The sequence below is a fragment of the Colias philodice genome, chromosome 1, assembly GCF_061535455.1.
Source record: "Colias philodice isolate Cphi_HAF_F1 chromosome 1, ilColPhil1 Martin Lab GWU primary, whole genome shotgun sequence".
Lineage (NCBI taxonomy): Eukaryota > Metazoa > Arthropoda > Insecta > Lepidoptera > Pieridae > Colias > Colias philodice.
In genome coordinates, this window is record NC_143086.1 from 8,654,931 (window position 1) to 8,678,744 (window position 23,814).

General features: G+C 32.7%; 1 protein-coding gene across 2 annotated transcripts in view; it reads left to right on the top strand.

Annotated features, from left to right (window-relative positions):
- Positions 1–2,334: 2,334 nt before the first annotated feature.
- The window catches only part of LOC149491268 (protein bric-a-brac 1-like), a 200,435-nt gene continuing 178,955 nt past the window's right edge, over positions 2,335–23,814 (top strand). For both annotated transcript variants that reach the window (XM_089714809.1, XM_089714814.1), the window contains exon 1: positions 2,335–3,115. In XM_089714809.1, coding sequence (XP_089570935.1) covers positions 2,447–3,115 — 669 coding nt within the window. In that variant the 5' untranslated portion in view covers positions 2,335–2,446. The remainder of the gene's footprint in view (positions 3,116–23,814) is intronic.

Here is a 23,814-nt window from a genome sequence, read left to right on the forward strand (position 1 = left end):
TATAAAAGGAGTGGACGTTGAGGACGTTGAGGCACCAAATCAATATTTTCTTCCTCAATAGCAATTTAAAAATACATCTTCCTACACAGTGATAGGTACTTGAAATTACTTACTTCGTTTACACAAATAGTATTTATACTAGGTAGTGAATTTTCGTGATATTAATATCTACCTACTTATTTTCAACGTGGATAGTTAATTACGCCAACTAAGACGAAAATATTATGATGTTTTAATATCTGACGTTAATAAACATTTTTAATTAAAATCTATCTACCTTCGTTTTGTTTTCTATAACAATCTACTCATGCCACAGAATAATAACTAGTAGCTAGCTTTAAAGTTTGCATATACATAGGTACCTTCACTTCGAAAAGTTACAATAGGTACCTTCACTTCGAAAAGTTACAATAGGTACCTTCACTTCGAAAAGTTACAATAGGTACCTTCACTTCGAAAAGTTACAATAGGTACCTTTACTTCGAAAAGTTACAATAGGTACCTTCACTTCGAAAAGTTACAATAGGTACCTTTACTTCGAAAAGTTACAATAGGTATAGTGTTAGTAGGTATATATGTATTTTTACTGTGCATTCACTCAGGACAACTTGTAAACTCAAGTATGAATGACAGACAATATCCAGGTAATATTTCCCTATTAAGAAAACCTAGTAAGAAAATTTTTCATACTTTATTGCCTTTAAATTTCTTTTTCATACACTTTTTAAAATTAATCGCATGAGATTTTCTCTATGAGATTGAGTGATTGTTCTCTTATATCTACAGGTGTAAATGATATCGTTAATATTTTCCTTATTACCAATTTATAGAGTTCTTTCAATTTATTCGTATGTGAATAAAAATATAAGCTAGAAAACTATATTTAAAAAACTGTACCTACAAATATATTATTAACACTAATTGACATACATATATAAGTGTTGACTAACTGTGCAAATATGTTGGCAAAAGTTTAAAAGAATTCTTTAAAAAAAGCTACCAATTAGATTCAATTACCTAGGACCTAGGTAATAAATAATACAAAGAACTACCTTTTATCACGAGTAAAATGACTAAACATTCTGCCTATGTAGGTACGCTATGCTTTCCAGGGTTTAATACTTATTCACTAGAAATTTCTACAGAATGAAAACAACAACTGTCTTTGAAATAAGTATCTAACAATAATTATTGTAAAAATTCTACATAAAAACCTTTTTAGTAAAAACACAAAAAATATTAATATTACACTCGTGACAATAGAAGAAAGTCTTTTGTAAATACAAGTAGGTATTAGATATAGAAAGCACAGGCCTTTTTGATTGTTTTGAACCAGTATATCTTTAAGTGATTACTTGGTAACATAATTAATTAGAATAATTTGTAATCTACTGATGTTAGCATTAACAAGTCAAAAGTTTTTGTAATAAACTATAAAGTTATGAAAGTTTTTTAATTTGTATGTTTCTTGATAATTTATTATCTAGATATATGGCTGAAAATACTTACCTAGAAATAATCTACCCAAATAATACTTTCAACATAATAAGTACGACTCATTAAAAATGTAGAAATATAAAATCCCTGGGAAGAAAAATAAAAATCATATATTTTTGCTATACCTAATTAATTACCTATATTAAACTGATTACCTAATATATTATAATAAAATTGTATAAAATAAATCTCTAAAGTGATTCAGAATTAGGTAGGTACAAATAGCTTAGAAATATGTACCTATGAAGTTTTATTTATAAGTTAATAAATCTAGAAACTAGAAAGTCAGCATAATTTTTCGAAAATAATAAATAGAAAAGAATTCAAGGCATATTCGACTAGGTTGAACCTACTTTTCGTGTTAATGCTAATAATGAGTATAATTTGCATTGTTACAATCAGAATTATTATCCAATTACCTCAATTTTACTATTAAAAATATACACGTGAAGGTACTATTCATGGTAAATGAGCGTGAACGCTAGGCTACCTTATGATATTATTATAGTGGTGCAATATGAAGTTTATACAATTATTGGTATATTTTTTAATATTTTGAAGCGTTAGAATAGACGTAGGTATGGTAAGTGTAGATGAAATAATAAAATGTAATCAGTGAAAGCACTGCGCGGTCCTGCGGCGGTTGTGCGGCGGTCGCGGCGGTCGCGGCGGTCACGGCGGTCGCGGTTGGCGCGGCGGTCGTGTTGCGCGGGCGCCTCGCGATCGATGCGGGCGCTCGCGGGGCAGGCGAGCGGGGCGCGGGGGCGTGGCGAGAGGCGGCACGCGGCGGCCATTCGCTTGCCGGCCGCCCCGCCCCCGCCCCCCGCCCGCGCGTCCCGCAAACACGCGCCGCTCAGTGCTTCGCGAGCCGTCGTCGGTGCCGCTTGCGTAGTGCACGTTCTTATCGTTCGCGTTCCGTTGCAGATGCGAGTCTGTTACAACTGAAGCGATGCCGGCCGAGGAAGAACCCGTGGCTATGGACACACGGGACCCACCCGGCTCGCCCCAACAGTTCTGCCTGCGCTGGAACAATTACCAATCGAACTTGACGAGTTGTTTCGACCAGCTGTTCCAAACTGAGACGCTCGTGGACGTCACGCTCGCCTGCGACGGGAGGAAGCTGAAGGCTCACAAGGTGGTGCTGTCGGCGTGCAGCCCGTACTTCCAGAGCCTGTTCATGGACAACCCGAGCGAGCACCCGATCGTGATCCTGCGGGACATAATGTACAGCGACCTGAAGGCCGTGGTCGAGTTCATGTACCGCGGCGAGATCAACGTGTCGCAGGCGCAGATCACGGGGCTGCTGAAGGTGGCCGAGACGCTGAAGGTGCGCGGGCTGACGGACGTGAACGGCGAGCAGGCCGTGCTGCGCGCGGAGAGCGGGCGCGAGAGCCGCGAGGAGCCGGGCCCGCCGAAGCGCGGCTCGGAGGAGGACGGCGCGGCGCCGGCGCCCAAGGTGCGGCGGCGCGGCTCGGACGGTGAGCGCAGCCCGCGCGCCTCGCCTGCCACGCCGGCCGACCTGCTGCCGCCGCCCGACGTCACCGTGCCGCTGCCCATCCACGGCGACGACGCCGACATCCGCCCCGGCATCGCCGAGATGATCCGCGAGGAAGAGAGGGTGAGTGCCGCTTTCCAACTCCAACTTTTTCCCGCCGTTTTCGCTCCGCCCCGCCGCGACACACCCCTGAAAACTTTTCCGATTTTTCTTGTTCGCTTCCGATTTAAATTTTTTTTTCGCTGCCCCCGCACGTTTGTCTTTCCCGTTTTTATTTATATCGGTATTATTAATAATAGTTACGCAAAAGATCAGTAATTATGATATTAGTTTATAATTACGCATGTATTGCTTTTTTGCAATAAATAATTTGCTTTCGTAACCGTTACAATGTATTGTTCCCGTTATATTTATTTATAATTAATAAAACAATCATCTGTTATTTTCGTTCGCGTGTAAACGTAATAATACAAATTAAGTTGCAAGTAATAACTTGTTAACTTAGTTTAATTGTTGCAACTGCTACTTCAGTTTGCATATTTATTGTATAACAACTTTATCGCATATTGGATCTTATGTCACAAGTAATACAGTCCAATATCGGTTATAAAATCGTGCCGAAGAGTTCAGCTGTTGCAAGACTGGGGATCGTCTCGGCCTGAGTGTCAAGGAACTGTTAAATGAAGTTCGCTCGTATTTTTATGGAGGCGCTGCTGTTTTCAGTAGCGAGTTAATATTCTACGCAATGTTTACTTCATTCAGTTTCGTCTGATGCGTGGATCTACATTTCACATAAAAACTTTAATCTGACTAAAAATTAAAGAAAAATTTGGATATTAAATAAAAAAAAAAAAACTTGTAATATGTAATATAATATTACCTAAATAACATACATATACACCGGCGACGATACCAGAAGAAAACGGTACAAATAACAGAAATAAATAAAATTGTACGAATATATGTAATATTTAAACTTGTGTCCCAAACGCGTGTAATTTTTCAGTTTCCGTATAAAAACAGGCGGGCCGTATTAGGTTAACCGCATCCATAACAAGAGCGGCATTCGCAGCTCCGCGGGTCTCAACTTTGTTGCGCTACTTTATGTTAAAGAGCACATTTTTATTTCCACTACATTTTTTATAGATTTCCTTTTTCGAACCAATTACGTTATTTTTTAAGTTAGGTATATTTAAAATTGTCTTAATTATATGTAAATACATGTAAGCAATTATCGTATTCTTTATTACAGATTGATTATTAGTTTTGTTTATTACTTCCAATATTTTTACCTTATATGAAACAATTGATGTTTAATTATGACCAATAAAATGAAATCTAGAGAAAATTTGTTATTAATTATTACTGGCATGTTTGTTTAATACTGTTTGGTACAAAATGGACTGGTAGTTTAGGCGATTGATAGGTTTTATATTTTTTTATGTGATTAACTATTTTTATTCCTATCTTTTATTTAAATGTCGGTAGGTACTAACTAATAGATATTGGTGTAGGTATCTTAAAACTTCTTACAAACAAACTAATTACATTTAAACAAAATACCTACGTCTAATTCATTTCTTTCTAAAGTTTTTTTTTAATCTCGGGGAGAAATGATTTCCTCTTCGGCACAGAGGTTAATGAAAGACACGAGAATCACATGAGTCGGTGTTCTATTAAAAGGGATCAAAATCTAATAAGAATTATCTAAATAAAATAATTATGCATTTGTAGTGTAAGTAATATTTTTTACAATAAAAGTAAAAATGTGATGAAATTATTTAAAAATTGGAATAAAATAATATGGATTTATTTATTAACATAAGGTAGTAGTTATTCTTATAGATCTAGGTAGATAGATTCAAACACACAAATTTTAAATTATTAAAATAAATAAATTGTATTTATTATAAAATACAAGGAAATACCTTAAAGTTATTTTAACAATAATATTTTAAATTATGAAATTAAAAATTAACATATTATAATACATTTCTATAGATATGTACGAGCTTTTTAGATTAGGTACATATTGTAATTTTTTCTTAGAAACATTTATGATAACACAAGTAGGTATGTATGTCTATTGCATATTTCTATTGTATGCATTTGCAAATTAGGATAATACGCATGTAAAATAAGTAGAAACAGGCAATTTCCTTTTAACGATAATTATTAAAAATGTATTCCATTGTTCTAAAAACTTTTAATAAAGATTAGTTTATACTGGCACATATAATATTAAATATACAGCCAATTTAAATCTATCCCATGTTTATAATTAGATATTATTTAACATTTCTATTAAAAAAAAGTTACGAAATTCAATATAAATTGGTAGATAATAATTTTAAAATAATTCCGTCGAATTAAATATGCCACGTTTTTATACTATTCAAATATCAATTCAAACAATATTAAAAAAACTTGAAGAATGCTGCTTGCCTTACACATATTTGCTGTCACTTTTACGCATACCTGGCTACGGCCAGGTGTGACAAAGACACATCTTTGTGTTTGAACGTTTATTTGTTTAGAATCGGCCCTCTGCATTGAATCAACATTTAAGAACTGGGGCTAACGATTCTTTGAAACTTCCTTCGAATTGTTTTAACAGAGTATTGACTTGTGATCTCTATTTTTATCAACTACTGCATTTTGTGAAGCTTGCCGCTTATGAGAAATTAATAATTATCAAATCATAAGAATTTAATCAAATATAATACCTTTTTATTGATGTCAGATTGAAACGGTTCTTTTATACTTATAGACTTGTATTTGAATAATACAATAGTACATAGTTGCATTTATGATTTAGGTATGTTGGCAATTTCTTTCAATTCCTAGTAAAAGGCACGTAACATTTAAAAGCAGTGTGAACGAATCCTTAGTACGCAACTCGCAAGTACATCGAACACTAACTTATCTATGCTGATTGTATTGCTAATTGTAGCGAACAATGTGCTTTTGTTACTACACTTAATTTTAGGGCGTTCAATTTATGAAGGTACCCGTTAAATGCATTTGTTTTGTGTTCTGATTGCATCGAACTATGCTATTATATTAAAATGATTAGACAGGATAATGTCGTCGCGCCAATTAAATAAATTAATTGCATAATTATAACTGGCATTCAAAATGGCGGAAATGTATCAATAATACAACTTACTATTTAGTGGTAAACCTTTTTTTACCATGTAATTGGAGTTGCGGGTTTGAGCATTATGGAATGTTGCGAATAGGTTCAGAATGAATGCAAAAATATAATATGAAGACATTATTAAAGAATGCATAAATTTAATAATGTTATGTAGGTATTCTAGTTATTTTCGGATATTATTGACTGATTACCCGTCAAAAATATCATTACATTATTGAATGCAAGTCGGTAATTAATCGATATGCATTATGCATTATTGTATATAAATCGTAAGTTCAGTAGGTAGGCGCTGTTAATCGTTTGAGTTTATTTGAACAGGTGTACAAAGTTTGTGTGGTCCCTTACTGATGTTTCGTGTAACAGAATGTATAACCCGTACGAGTAAATTTGATACTCGGCTGGAGTGCGACATATTATGCGATATATTAGTTTTTCTATAAAAATATTACTACCCATAGTAAGTAAAACTGTTACTTAGTTTGCATTACATTCCATTATTTTATTTATTTTGGAAAGGTACCTATAATATTACATTGAAATTAACGTCATCGGCTCAGGTCTCAAGTTAATTCGTACGGGTTGACGAACCGAACGCACTGAGACAAATGTAAATATTTTATATCATTTCATCACGCACGACGCAAATCTATTCGGATTTCATGATAAATTAATTATTAATTACCGTTGAATGTTGTTTGCAATAATTAATTTACTTACATTTAAATCACTTATTTGTTCGCGTTTTATAATGTCATGTAAAAACGTCATTGTATTCTACAAATATTGGTAAGAGTTGTATGCATACATATTAGGTGATGAAAAAATTTCATACGGAATTCTGATTATAGTCCGGGATACATCGCCCATTTTTGCAAGTGATTACTATCAAGCTAATTTTTCGTGAGTAGCTTTATTTTGATGAGATGCCCAATAATTTCATGTACGAAACTCTCGATTGTGGTAGCTTACAGAGGTAACAAGGATAAAAATTTTTGATTTGACGGTTCTCAAATATTTATTACGCAATTTGTAGGACAATATGTCTGTTGAATTATATAAGTATTAAATAAGTGAAAATAAAAAAATCAGCTGGTTAGTAATCATTTATGATGACTTCGTTATCGATACACATTGGAAAGGGGGACTCTTTGATCAAACTATAGATTTTGTAGGACAAATATTTTTTCGAATAATTTAGATAATTATCTTGAGATTGAACAAAAAAAAAACATTCAGTTAGTAGGTAATTAATATTTGAGAACCATCAAATCAAAATATTTTATCCTTTTTACCTCTGTAAGCTACCACAATCGAGAGTTTCGTACATGAAATTATTGGGCATCTCATCAAAATAAAGCTACTCACGAAAAATTAGCTTGATAGTAATCACTTGCAAAAATGGGCGATGTATCCCGGACTATTAGGTGTGTGTAGACATTTTTAGGATCACTTTTAATATTTGATTCGAAATAATAATTGTGATTTGAAATTAAAATTTATTCTATACCAGATATAAAAATACCAAAAAATCTCTATACCAAATTTCATGCAAATTGGTTCAGTAGTTACGGCGTGATTGAGTAACAGACAGACAGACTGAGTTACTTTCGCATTTATAATATTAGTATTATATGGATTAATATAGTCATAGGTCAGGGTCCGCCATCAAATTATATTTAGATTTTTTAAATAGTTTGATATTAGGTAAATTTTAATTAAGTGGGTTAGTGATTACCAGACAAAAGCAGTGAGTTATCCAAATCTATCTGGATTGAACCAGACCATAGTTGTAAACAAATTCTATGAATTTTTTATACTTATATTATAAACGTTATTAATTATAAATAATTAAATAGTGTAATCAGACTATCAGTAATCAGACCCATATCAGACCTATGCGTAAAAATAGTGACGTGATTTTAATATTTTTTTAAACTGGGTCTATAAATTAGTTTTCAGGGGTGAATAAAGATTGAATTTAGAGATAAATGGTTGAAAAAAACATTTGTAAAATCAAAATTTCTTTCAAATATAAGTTTTTTAACAAACATAGAATAAGAAAGCAAATAATAGGAAACGAAGAATTAAATTTTGAATAAATTTAATATTGAATTCTTGATTATATTTTTAAATTAGTAGGTGCGTGTATAAAAATGTATTTAGAACAAAAATAATGAATAATAGCTAAATAATAACAAAGTCTTAATTTAATTGAAAAAAATTGAAATCAATAAAAACTACTACTGCAATCGGTAAAAATAACTTGTTACGCACAAATGAGCAATACATACTAAGAAAAGAACTAAATCAATTAAACATTTTTTTATACAGTTTCTGTTAATACATTTTTGTACGTGAAATAGTGTTTTTTATTTAATTGTAATAGTATTTAATACTTTTAACTAATATTTCGAAGAACAATAAGTCACTTATTGAAATGTCTATGTAAAGGTCGGAGATTCGAGAATGGATTAAAATATTTATATTGGATTAAAATATGATTTTTACCAACCAACGAAGAACAGTACCTCACTATAATATTACAACGCATTCATTAACTAAGGGCCGATTTTTCAATGCTTGGATAAAAATTATTCGACGAATAATGTATAAAACTACCATTTTAAAAACGTATTCTAATTGCCCGTATTTGACAGTTTACGTGACATTTTAATATTATCGTGTAATACTTTATTGGACGGATAAGTTTTATCCAAGCAATGAAAAATCGGCCCTAAATCCAACATTTCAATAGAATCTATTAAAATAAATACAATTGTATTTCCATTGTACTTTCAATAAAACATAAGAACCTTATCAGTAACGGGTTAACTGAGAGAATTAATCGTACAAGAACGGTATTAAATACTGAGATTGATAAGCATAAATTAATCTAAGCTAATACTTTATTTTACTTACAATTTTAATTAACCGCGTTAATGGAAACGCACGTGTTGCGTCACGGATATAAAATCTTTGCTAATGAACTATTGTTTTTTACTAAAATATTATTTTGAGTGGAGCGATTTATTATGGAACTTTTGGTTCGAGAAGGGTGTTGTTTTACCTCGTGATTTACATACATACATATATATAGCTACCTCAAATCTGTAGGCATTAAAATGAGGTTAAGTTGTATTGGCATGTGCAGAGTTACTTGTTTCAATTATTTAATATCAAACTCAAACATTTATTTATTCAATTAGACTTCTTCTAGAAACACTTGAATCGTCATTACATATTTTTAACATTTACCACTATTGTAATTCTTGAGTTAAATCAAGAGTCTATAGGTAGGTCTGTCAAGATATTGCTTCACTTGGAAGTAACTATTATAGGGATTGCGATTTGGAGGCTGAGTTAGGAATAACAAGCGATTTTTATCTTTAAGTATTTTCACCATAAGAGCCAAAGTAGCTTAGCTAGAGTCGAAGTTGTAATCCAGATCGCATCTTACTTGATTCTTAATACCTAGGTACTTTTATTATTATAAACTAGTATAATTTTATAATTTAAGCGTAACTTTTTGAGGAATTGTAGACAAATAAATATAAACAATGTTAACGTTTATTAGCAAGCATATCAAGCATTTGATGGCAGATTATACGGATTTTGCACGTTGAAATTCTCATTAGGTCACTAATCTTACGTTTATAGCATATGTTAGGACTCCATTTACGATATTAAAAGCGGGAACTCTTTTTTACAAAGCGTGTTTGATAAAACCTATGAAAGAGTGCACACGTTATATTAAAGTAGGTACCTACCTACTATATAAGTACCTACTTACTACCTACTTATAGTCATTTATTGAATGATGAAACTCATTAAGAAACAAATATCTTGTGATTTTTATACCTTCGAATACCTTTATAAAATTTTTAATTTTCTATGATATGGCTTGGATACATTTATTGTTTTTGACTAGGATTAAAATTGTATCTAATTTATTTTCTCTATGTCTTTGTAGGTAAGTCATATTGACAGTGGTAATGACGACTAGTGATAAATGTTTTTTAATTATTATATTTAATTTTAATTTATATAGACTGATCAGTCGTAATAAAATTCTTTCATGAATTTATTCACAGAAGAAATTATAAAAGAAGTAACAAAGTGGAACTTTCGCTTGCACATTTAAGAGTGTGAAAACTTATAAAATCAAAAAGATCTCATCATTCCAGCGCTGGCTCTTATATTAAAAGTATTGACGTAAGAAAATAGTGAAATTGTTTGGTGGAATTAGAGCACCTACATTAAGTCTTCCGAACGCGTGCGTAATGCGATTGAATAATTCAATTATTCATATCTATACGCGCTGAGATGTTTTTGAATTTTTAGTAACCAATGTCTAATATTTTTATCTATAGACTAACTTTTCTAGAACACGGTGTAGAAAGATCGAGATATGCCAAAGAATAAATGATATATCATGTTAATTTGTTATATACCTACAGGGTGTCCCACTGTTGGTATACTAAGCTCAAAGGAGGTTATAGTTTTGCATACGCTGAGTACGTAAAAAATAATTATAAAATTCCAGACGCATTTTTTTCAAATAAATGAATTCTTAAAACTCTATGTGTACTCCCATAACAAGCAACCCGCCCAACTTTAGCACCAGCACGTGACCTACCGTTTAAATTTATGTTTTCAAAGACAAATTCTTACATTAAAGAAGCGGTATATGCCGGTTGCGCGAAGTCAGAGAAGAAAACATGGATTTTAGGAAAAATTTACAAAAATATTTTTGACGTAATTTTGTTGTTTTAAGTATTTTTTACGTGATCAGTGTATTCAAAACTACAAGGCCCTTCGCGCTTAGTATACCAATAGTGGGACACCCTGTATATGTCATGTTATGAGTAAGGGAAGTGTCATAGAAAATAAAAGATACCGTAGTGAGGTGACACGAGTTTGGAAGCTTCGTTTACAACGTTTGACGCAGCGTTTAGTCTTAGATTGTGATGGAAACCCTAGGCATATGCAATTTAAGTTTTGTTATTTACGACTTATGATATCCTCAGAAAACTTTGCCTGGAAAACGTTCTCTCGAATTAAACGTGTATGCCAAGTCTTCATTTGAATTAAGCTTTATTCGTTTAGCAATAATACATTGCTACACATTTTAGCTTGTAATGTTTAAGAAATTCGTAATAAATAACATTATACAATGTCTAAGAGCTATAAACGGTTTATTCGTAATAATATAAATTTCTTAGAAAACTAAACAAATCCTTGCTGAGATCACAGATCCCCTTGAGAGTTGTTTTTATTTATGTACTTACTGGCGTTAGCTCTTAGACAGAATCATAGTAGTAGATATTATAATAGTTGGAATATGATGGTTTGCTTGCTTGTTTCTACCAACTCAATTATAGTTTTGTAGTTAAGCGAATGTTTGTTTTTAGGTACTTATATCATTACGGTCATACTAAACTGTTCTATAATTCCATGTACCAATAATGTTAAAGATAGTACAGATAAACATGATGACATTTATATGGAACTCTATATTATATTCTAGATCATAGCTACGTAATTTTCTTCAGATTGTAGGTATCGTCATTTCAAATGCAGTAGTTCCGTATGACCTTAAAAACTTCATAATATAGATTACAAGCGGTCCGCCCCGGCTTCGCCCGTGGTACCTACATGTTTAAATCCTATCTCTCAAGTTGGATCGAACTGCACATGGTGTGCGAATTTTATTATAATCGGTTAAGTGGTTTAGGAGTCCATTGAGGACAAACATTGTGACACAAGATTTATATATATTAAGATAGATCATAGGTCAATATATTATTATTAGATATTAAATCCTGTTCAGTGCACGGTAGACGTGGAAACCTCTGAAAGTATTAAATAACAAGATGGGACTGCAGGATACGAAATGAAGTTGGATCTCCGGCAATCTTATACAATTTGATGAAATTTGTATTGAAAATGCGCAATACTTTCCGCCACTTTTCCTGTATGCTCGTATTGTGAAGTGAACGAAGTGTGAAGTAACCAATCTTGACAATACCTAGTAAAAAAACTCATAATTTGGATTCAACAAGTGAATTGTTGAAATTCAAATATGGTTTCGCGCTCGAGTATAATTTCCAAAATATTATTTTATATTTGGGCAATTCTTATGTAACCTACGTTTTGCTCATCTATCAAAAAATAACACAAAGCTATCAAAAATATATTGAGGGCAAATATTGATTTAATAAATCAATTAACTTTGTGTGGGTACCTACTACCTACCGACTCAATTTATAAATAAAAATATGACATTGAAAATGATACATACTTAATTAAAAAGGCTCTTTGAAGTGGAGAAGGTTTAACTTATGGACATATTATTATGGTTTCATTTCATTCGTTCAATACCCATGTTTGAAAGTAGGTAGCGAAAATTGTAATTGAAATTACAGATAGAGGTAATACATAATACAAATACTAATTGTAATTAGGTTCCTAGGCGGCCTGCTTACTGCTATCGGCTGAACAAACAGAAGTTTGTTTTAAACAATAGAATTTCATTGCTCGTAAAGATAACGTTAATAACATTTGTTACGCTGTGATTCATTTTTCGATTTCGTGAATAAGCCCTAATGACCTAACTTATGACGTCATAAATATAAACACTCGATAATTTTAAATAGGTCGGTACATTTTGAGTTGCATGTTTATTTCTTTCATTTAGATATATGCATTATTAAATCAACGTCATTTCGTTGTGATTTGTAAATTATTTATACCTACACCTTATGAATGTTTGAAATTAGTTGAAACCATAATATTATGAATTACCTATGCTTTAGGATTTTCCAGAATTAAGTACATGAATAAAAAGTTTCAATTAGGTACCTATAATGTAAAATCGTATTTTAATAAAAAACCATAACCTAATTTGCAAAAAATAAACATAATTAGTTATCTAATTGATTTAACCTTTAGATTGTAATTTTAAAGTTGATTGTTGACTCAGTAAAAAGTTCGCTTAATAAATACACCCATGTGTACGCCGTTTTGCATCTGTTTCATAAAATTTATTATATTCGCCAATTAATATTTATTTGCGCATGAAATTAAAAAATATATGTTGGAACGAGGTGTTATTAAATTCACGCTGCTTGAGAAACTTAATTTATGTGGAGATTAATATTGTTCACGCTCGATATATTTACATATTTCTACAACGTACGTATATTAATATTATAAACGGCTGGAAAATACATTTTTTATTTAAATCTACGAAATATGCCTGAATATATCTAGACATTTATTTCGCTGTTTGGTAACAAGACTTATTGCTTTGGCCTTAGGTATTGCTTTTAAGCAATAAGGCCCGCCTATTGTACACTTTCCAATTTTATGTATTCATTTATTTTAAATTCCTGTTATATGTACAATGAAGTGTCATAAATAAATAAATAAATAAATAAATAAATAAATAAATAAATAAATAAATAAGATGATTGGCTATCTTATTGCTTTCTTTGGATTCAGATGAATGAAAAATATAATGGGAATAATAGTTAATTTTTTAATGCATGCAAATAGTTATTTTGTACATAGGCATGTGATGAAAGGTGTTTTTATTTCGTTAATTATTTTTCGAAAAAAAGAATTTATAAGTACGGTAATAAATATTGTTTATTTTCAGTGGTCTGACAGGAGTTAAGGGTTCCCTTACTATATCGGAGCCCAAAGAGATCATTGGCAAAATGTGATGTAACATGGTCAATGTTCTAAACGTCTGGTATATGTCTAGTAATAATAATTATTATAGTCACTTATAGTCGATGCCATTTCTATACCTAGTATTTTCATTGCTATACTTCAAGAACACTCCAATTTTAACATGAAGTTATCTCACAGATTAGATAATATATTATATATAGATAATATATTCTTATTCCAGACTCTTGATGATCCGATTTTTTAAGCGAGATAAGGAAAGACAGGAACAATGATAAGTAGGTAGGTAAAATAATATAACAAAGTTTCGAGCGGGCGAAAAGTGGACGCGTTGGTACTTTTAAAAAAAACCTCTTCTATAATAAAATTAACCCACTTATTTAATTAAGTTTAATTTAATATGACATATTGAGAATGTTTATTACTTCAAGTTTACTAATATAAATAATTGACCTCAATATGCATCACGCTATCTACCAAATCAAATCCAAAACAGAAAATCTGATTGACATCGCGTTCCACTATATTCAGTTTTCACGAATACAAACGTTTGAACAATTACCTCAGTCATATTTAATGAATTCTAAAGATTCGAGTTGCGACTCCTGAAATTCTGTCGTTCTGGCTAATTGGAAGAATTGGACGAATGATGACTTTTTAGCAAGCGTTGCATGAATGGGTAAGTAATGCGGTGGATCTGTGAGCTCGAAAATTTAGATCCGTAGTGTCACCGTCGGTCAATGATCACTCGCGCTGCTTCGATCAATATTAATGTATTTAAAGTCTGATGGTGAAACCAAACATGGAACTCTGAATATTACCTGATCTCAAGTTCAAAGGTATTCGTTCGCGAGATGAAGTAGACCCAGTTCACCCAGTAGCAATGAGCTGTCGCGGTTGCTTCGAACTAATACCGGGTATCTCATCTAATAGATATAAAATGCCGTTAACGGATTGAAAATATATAAATTGTCCACTTATTTAATACGCCATTATAACTGTACCGTATTATGCTTCGTTGCACTCGTTCTCAGAATTCTCGCATTTTTCCATGGCAAACTTAGATGAACTGTATTCAAGAAGGAATCCTCAAGATATATGATTATGTGGAGCGCATCACATGCATGTGTTGAACCGGAACGTCGTATTAGATTCAGTGTGATTTTTCATCTAATCCAGACGTATATTTGCAATTTAGAGGGATATAAAACAAAGTAATATACATATACTAGCGGCCCGCCCCGGCTTCGCCCGTGGTACATATGAAAAATAGATGTCGGCCGATTCTCAGACTTACCCGATATGCACAGAAAATTTCATGAGAATCAGTCCACCCGTTTCGGAGGAGTATGCAGACTAACATTGTGACACGAGAATTTTAATATATAAGATTATGTACGCATGTATTACGCATTAATACTAGATACCTATGCAATTTTTATATTGTTATCATCGTAAATATCAAGTTTGGAAAGACACACACATAATACATAAGTAGGTATCGCTAGTAACTTTCAATGTCCGGTATTGTTAAAATAAACCTAGTGACACAATTAAGAAATTAAGAGAAAATAACAAAACGTGTGTGAAATGAAAAAAAAAGCTTGAAGCAAAGTCAATATTACACAATACAATGATACGCCCGTTATCTAACGCCTTTCACAATTTGTCCATTACAAACACCGGCTTTTCGTGTTATTAAGCTTATGTACACAAGTTATCTTCTTTATAGTTTTAATTTAAAACAACAGAGATAACAAGATAGTGCTATTTCGTATGAATTAAGGCTGTGTTGTTTGAACGTCAATTCTTGGCCGCTGCAGTGTCAACAATCGGCACTTCATACGGCGTAGGGCCGGTACCAAGTAGCCCGTGTTCCCACACTCAAATGTTAATTCTGTGTGACTGCTCATAAAATTAATTCCTGCTTCGCCAATGTGGATTTAATATGGACAAATGAGGCCCCAAAATTTCAAAAGCTTTAAGCTGAACTAAGTTACAAACGTATCCTCCTACAAGTATTTTGTAAACGTCTCAATTTCTATAAGGTAAATTTAAAATAATATGAGAATGCAGCATAATCCTCTATGTTTATCAAAGGATATGTTATCTAATTGAATGCAGTGCAATTAAATAAAAACCAGCAAAGCTTATTGCATACTTCTATTACCGACTACAAATAAATGATATCATAATTAACCCGCAACTAAATCAACATTATAATATATTTAACTACGGTTCACTGAGAATATAATCATTCTTTGCAAGGGATCTGTTTACATAAACAGTGAAAGAACCGACAGAATAACATTATTTATTGTTTATTCGAAAGAATAGAAAACATACCGAGTTTTATAAGTTTAATATACTTTACAAAGGAAGAATTTTATACCTATTGAAGGGAAGATGGCAAATACTTCTTGTTTAGTTCAAGAGTGTATAAATAAAAGCTTTTTCTATGCAAATAGTTCCATTTATATTTTTTTTTTTATTTGATGTTTACGGAATCGAATCAAGGAAGAACTTTCGATTGATTCAGTTTTAAAATGTGAGAGTTGTGCTTTCAGTACAATTTTTACTTAAGTGTTCAATTTGATTCGAGACAAATTTATGAATTATCGAAAATATCGACCGCATTTAAATAAAGCATTAATATTTTTTATCGCACCATAATAATTGAATCTTTGATTTACGTCACCTAGTTTTTTGGTCTTGTGGAGTTACTTCTGTATCTACGTTTGCGTTTTTCTTGTAACTCTTCGGACGGCAAACAGCAGCAGTCATAATATGCTATTGTTGTTTGCTGCTAAAATGTGTGGTACATTGCCTGGTGCAGGTCCAATCCGAACAATAGGGAATATACTGGAAATAAACTTCACTAGGTATAGATTGTCTAATCTAAAAATGAACGCCCCTCCACTGTGTTTACGCTCACATTCAAAGTACGTGTATAGACGCAATACACACAAATTGGTCTGCCTCATTGGTCGTTCAGTCCTCCAGTCCCGTCCATGCCCGAACGACAGGACCAGTTGGCCAACTAGTGCATAAATGACGCGATGCACGACAGAACGGACGTGTCATTCCGTACATAGCGCGCTCTCCCCGCCATTCAATGCTAGGCACCTGAACTGATCGCCCGATTAGTTGACAAATCAGTGCGCGAGTGTCAAAGTTTGCAGTAGAATTGACGCGCGCACACATATAAAGTGGTTCAATAATTATTTGTCCTCACACATTGAAACAATTAAGTTTAGTGGAGGGGCGTTCATTTTTAGATTAGACAATCTCTACATGATATAATTAGACGTGAGGCAATTACTATAAAGCTTTAATTTCAAATAAATAACCACAGCGGAAACAATTATTTCATTACAACTAAATAATGCTCTTCTGTAACATATAAATAATATTTCCTTTTGAAATTTTCCGTATTGTTTGAATACCAAGGCTAGCGTAATTAAGCATAGAATTATCATTGTTAAACATAAGATAATTATCATTTTGGTGTTTAATCTTATCTTAACGCTTTGTGCGCATCGCCGCCTTTAAAAATATAATAAACTAATGAAATGAGATTGTATTATTTACATACATATTGCAGGCAGAAATAAATTAGATCACGCCTTCTTAACGATTTAGATAATATCCTGCGCAAAACGTTGTTATTTACTTATTTACTGTAGATAGGTGTAGTATATTTGTTAAAAAATACTGGAAATTCTGGCCATCAAATTGTAAAATATCAAGAGACTATATCGTTGCAATTTAAATATCTGAGGAAATCTTATACTTAGTGTATGCAGAGTGTACAAATAAAAAAGTTCTTAAATGCATTTGTCTCAACTATCAGATCCGTAAATTCCTATTTATTTTAGATGTTGTGCTGAATATGATAACACTGAGAATATTAAGGGCTTTCTAAATTCTACCACTTAATTGCCAAATGGTTGACCAATCATATGTGATAGCGATTTACCTCCACAATCTTAAAATTTATAACTTTTAAAGACCTTTTGCTTTACATAAGAATGTAATTTGCCAAAATATATATAAGATATATATAAGATATATATCATATTCCTACTCCATCGAACCTTACTCAACTAGTATTTCAAAGTGTGTTCATGTTTGTTTATATCCTATTAATCTACCGAAAACTTGTTAAATAAAAATAAACAAATTTATAAATCAATGCATGGGCGTCGATAAAATATTTAGTCTGCTGCCAATTCTTTTGAATCGTTAAGAGAACTCCATTAGATTACTGGCATTCACTATAAACATTTTAAAATTAATACCTAATATAAATAAATAATAAATTTATTTAAGCCGGTAACCAAAATCTATATAGTTTCTCTAATACGAAAGTCACGAAAGTATTTAGTTCACCAATTCTGTCATCCATACTCGAAACGGGTCTACACTAACAATTGAATAAATACAACACAATCTAAATCAAGCTCTCGTTCCGTACATGTAATTAACTGGAAGCATCACATCATTAACGCGTGGTTTTATTAAAATAACGTAATACACGATCAGTCATTGAGTGGCACCCATTAACCGATTCCGAATTTGCCTCTAATGCGCTAACTCCAATATTCAAATAGCGATACGGCCAACAAAGCGATATAATTGGCTGATCCGCAAAGTTGTTGTTACATCGACCGCAAAGTATTGTAGGTAAGTGCGGCCGATCACAAATAATCATCGCGATCAAATTGAAATGCACTATTCATAATGGCCATACGTGTTTTGAGTGCACAACTTGCCAATCATATCATTTTTGATGCTAGCTAGTCATCATCATCATTGATTGATATCATCATTTGATAGGTGTTACCCGAACTTTATTGGGTCATATTTATCGTAGACTTTCAGTGTATCAGGTTCTTATGTCTTTAATTGTTATCTTAAATTCTTAGCAAAACATGGTGAGTTTTGAAGAAAATTTGCCTGTAAACTCGTGTAGAATCGTCGTCCTTCGTGTAGAAACTAAATAGGAATGCCTATTTTTCTTCTATAAAGTGAATGAAGATTATTTATTGTCTTATTAAGAGTGAATCTTATTTTAAATTTGAGGAACAAAATAAGAAATTCATCAAGTATACTTCTAATGAATTCTTCATAAACAATTCAGGGATACACTTATCTAAAACTTGGATTTTGGTTATCCCGATATTTGTAACTATTATTGTACTAACAATACACCGTCTTTGTAAATTGAAACAGAAGTGTCAACCAGGAAGGACGATAATTGTTGTATAGGTATATAACGGCATAGCTGGAGAAGCTTACACCAATCTGACTCCACCTGTTGATCTAAGGCAGGCCACCAACTATCGCCCCATCTTTAACCATACTGGTTACAGATGAAACAATACAAAATAACCACAAAAAAACAACAGCTAATATAATAAGATCTTAACTCCGATAAACATATCATAGAAAGAACGCATATAAATATATTCAATACAGAACAATTAATGAGAAAGTTATCAGTTAGAGAACTTAATTATTATATTATGCACATGAAAAGAGAAAAAGGACGAAGTTTGTTGGATTATGTTTCCAATCCAGTTATTGTAATTAAAATATCGCGTATTAATTTATTGTTATTATAGCGAGACTTACAATTTAAGCTTTAGCTTTTATGGTTACGTATCGAATTAACAAAATCCACGTATTTATTGTTGTACCTACATACATTTTGCATTTTTTATTCTAAATGGAATGATTTAAAACACATACCTAAGTAGGTATATCTCAATGCAACTCGCATATGTATAACATACTATTTTATAATTAGTACCTCTTTTGTAAATATTTGATTCACTTTTTTAATTTGATTTGATGAAACACCATTTAACGAGTAGGTATTACACATTTTAAATTTATAATGTACGGAACAATTGTAGCGTGAAAGAGGTTCACCCTTAGCCTTGCCATTTTTATTGAAAATGCATCTTATGTTTAAATGTTAAGTCGACGATAATTTAAGCTATAAAATGCTAAAATTAATTGCGCGGGAATTCTTATTTACATTACTTGCAATGTAAATATTAATTTATTCACAGTCTACATTCATTCAACAATATTTTTTGCGGAGATGCAAATATAAAACGATCACGTTTTCACTGCAGATAATGCGTATTATTTTAGGAGCGTTATCACATAATTGTGTGATGACAAGACATCTAATAAAGTTGTTATCACAGATATAAAATCGAATCGAGCCTTCAACGGTTACGCCGCATTAAGGTTGTATTCGGCGCAGTACGAGCGTGGCGTCGCTATTAAAGTAAAGTAAGGTAGCGAGTCTGTAAAGCGCTTTACATAAAAAGTTGAGACAAGTTACACGTGTTTTGATAAGATCTACAATAGAATCATGGCTAGAACGCCAGCGCCGCCGGCACGCAACCCGACGCACGAAACGCTCTGTTCGCTCTACGCAACTCGTACGAACTATGAACTTGCAAACGGGAGATTTTTAATCTTTAGATTTTTTAATATTTTATTGCTAATACTTAATTATGATAACGATCGTACGTTATAGAAGTACTTATAAATGTAGATATGATAATAGATACACACTATAGCTATCGCTTTAAATACCCACGTCATATACAAACATGATATAAAATGTGAAATTATGATAGAATAGCAGACCATAATGAAGCCCTTATAAAGAAAACAAACAATATTCGAGTATCAAACTATTGCACCGTAAGTAATAATAATTATTGTGAAAACTTTCAAACCCTTCTGTATAAAAGTTGATATTTAAAAGTTTTACCCTATTGGAAAGCAGTAATAAAAACTTGCCCTTTAAAAATAAAATTCAATAGTTTACAATGAAAATTATTTTCAACAGTTCGCAAACAATCCATTTTTCTATTCTGTAAAAACTGGATTGTTATAATTTGGTTAAATAAAAAGAAACGTGTAGGTACTTCACCGATATTGAAAGGAAAGAATACCTACAACTATTTCAACAATAAAATGATTTTTAGTTTTCCAAGAATTTGCAGTATCGAATCGTACCTACAATTATTATTGTTATTATATATTCAAATGAAAATAGCGTGAGATGTTTGTTGTTCTATATAATAATAATCAACACTCATTGAATTGTCTTCAATTGTCTTTATATTGTTTTAAATCGATATTTTGTTGCGATATTTTTTACGCAACATTTTGCTACTTACCTACTGATTAAATCAGTTTACGGATCGATTATCAATAAAATTTTTATTCAGATGAAAAACACTCGCGATTTCTTCAAATTTTTTATAGAAATCCTTAGGTAAGCAAGTAATAGTTTTATAGTATTCTTCCTCATTCCAAATTTATTATGAGGATTACAAATGACCGAGAAACATTTTATAAAAATATTATAAACAGATGTCCACGAAAAACAGTAAAATTCAATTTGAATTGTTTTTATCTTTGCGTTCTCTACTTTATCCACGAAACAAAATCAGCTACAAACAAAGCTAGTTAGAAAATATAAATTGTACTTGCATTGTTTTATATGATGAATGATATTTCGAGCCTAACGATAACTGGACCATAACAAACGCAGTACGACCCACCGTGGCCTGTGATTATTGTGACACAAAATAATTAAATGTAATAGAGATCTAGTTATATAGACTAATAGCATATCTAGGGCTTCGCTTAGTGACATAATTATTGGCCAATTATGTGGGATGCGCCGGTGCGTGACGAACCAACGAATGGAATATAAATATAATAAAATTGTTAACTTGCTCTTGCATGTTCTATACTCGCTTTTTATACATCGCCGCAGTAAAAGATACTACTTGATGGGAAAAAGTGGAACGGATTTATGAAGGAATTACGTAAATTGATTAAATTAACTCGCATTTAAACATCACTTTTATTATGAATATAAGTTTATAAAGAATAGAAAAATCACTTTTATTTCTTATTGTTTTTCTTAATTGCCATTGTTGAAAAGGTTTATGCAATATAATACGTAATTAATGCTAGACGTATATTTTATCACATCCAACGTATTACTTGCATTTCTATCATCATAAATTAAACAATTCTTTTCGTATTTGATATTCGGAGAAAATGTAACACAGAATAGTCAGTAATACAAAACAAGTACAATATTTGACTGAATTCACTAGCGTATCAAATGGTAGTTCTAGGTGAGGGATTAGTCATTAGCGAGTGTTGTTAGAGTTTTGTATCGTGTTCCTAAAAGCGTAGTACCTGGAACATCGGCACTTCCCATGCCTCGGGCCTGCAGTCACAGAGTGCAGCATATCGACGATGAAGTATCAATATATGCTAACTACAAAAACTACATTTTTCAGTAGACGAAAAAAACGTTTTATTTCTTTTTCGTTACTGTTTTTAATTCTTATTTTAGCTAACGTTCATTATAAAAGGATATTAGATATCATGGAATCATTTATTAAATGTAACTTCACAGCTTTTTAAAAAAACATGGAGATATTAGATATTGCTTGTAATTGTATTTAAACAGGAAGCCGTATTTTTTAGATACAATTTATTGCCAATATACTTAGAAGAAATTGTTCTAAAGATTACAACATTTTTTTATTTTAATATTAGGTTTTTGTATCAATACTATAGTAAAATGTTGATTTAAAATCCTGTCACTACACGTGATTATGCTCGAAGATAGTGATTTGAATATAAAACATTATTTCAATTTGTTCAACTTCATATTATGGACGAGATGTTCTTGCTGCTTTGGTTATATGTAGTAGCATAATCACTTGGAACGTAAATTTCTTTGTTCTTAAGTTGGCGTTCAAGTCAAGAAATATAAGATACAGCTAGATGAACACACATCAGAGCACAACAGCGTCGAAAATTTACTCATCTTCACGGACGGGTCCAAGACTGAAAATGGCACGGGTGCTGGGGTCTTCTCTGAGTAATACGGTGTCTGACCCCATAATACAGTCTTTCAGGCTGAATGCCTAGGACTTCTACTTGCAGCTTCAGCCATAATCAAAAGGAATGTAACAATTTTTCGATTCGGATCCTATCGGATAGCAAAGCAGCACTCATGGCAATCAAAACCCATGAAATCACTGCAGGGTTAATTCTAGAGTGTCACCTAGCCCTAACTAGGGTATGTGATCTGGGAAATTCCCTAGTATGTACTACAATGAATAAAAGGACACAGTAACTCACGAGGAAACGATACTGCTGACATATTAGCCAGAAGGGCATCTGAAACACCGGTCATGGGACCTTTTCCCATTATACCGCTACCTGCAAGCTGGATCCGGCGGATGATTATCCAGCTCACTAGCACTGCACAAAAAGCAGAATGTTCAAGCAGATCTGATTGCAAGCATGCCAGAGAAGCCCTAACAAACATTGATTCTAGACTTGCACGTCAGATTCTCAACCTACGCAGAGTGCAACTACGTGTAATAACAGGGACCCTCACAGGGCACGGCCCCTTCGACAAACATCTCTTTAATTTAGGGATCACAGACAGTCCGCTATGCAGAGCATGCATGGCGTCCGAGGAAAAGGCAGCCCACGTCATCATGGAATGTACGGGGGTTGCGGAGTACAGGGCAAGACACCTGGGGTCTCCCGGGTCCCTCCCTGAAGCCTTCGGCAGCCCTTCCAAGCTGCTTGGCTTCATGTGCTCGGGTGGTTTCAGTTTTAGCTGGTTTCCCCCACCTCCCTCTCTCACGCAAAATAGGCGGTTGACCTCGAGGTACGGAGAAATGCCCGTATATTATTATAAGTTGGCGTTCAATGGTGCTATGAGCTGAATCGCATTCCATTTGTGTGTGACCGGGTTCTAAAAACTTTTGAGTTATGGTAATATTATACTTTTAACTAAAATATAATAGTGCGTTCGACATAACTGCGTTGCGATTTTGGTAAGTGCATCCGTCAGAAAATATAATAATAGGCAGCTGTTGGCTAACAC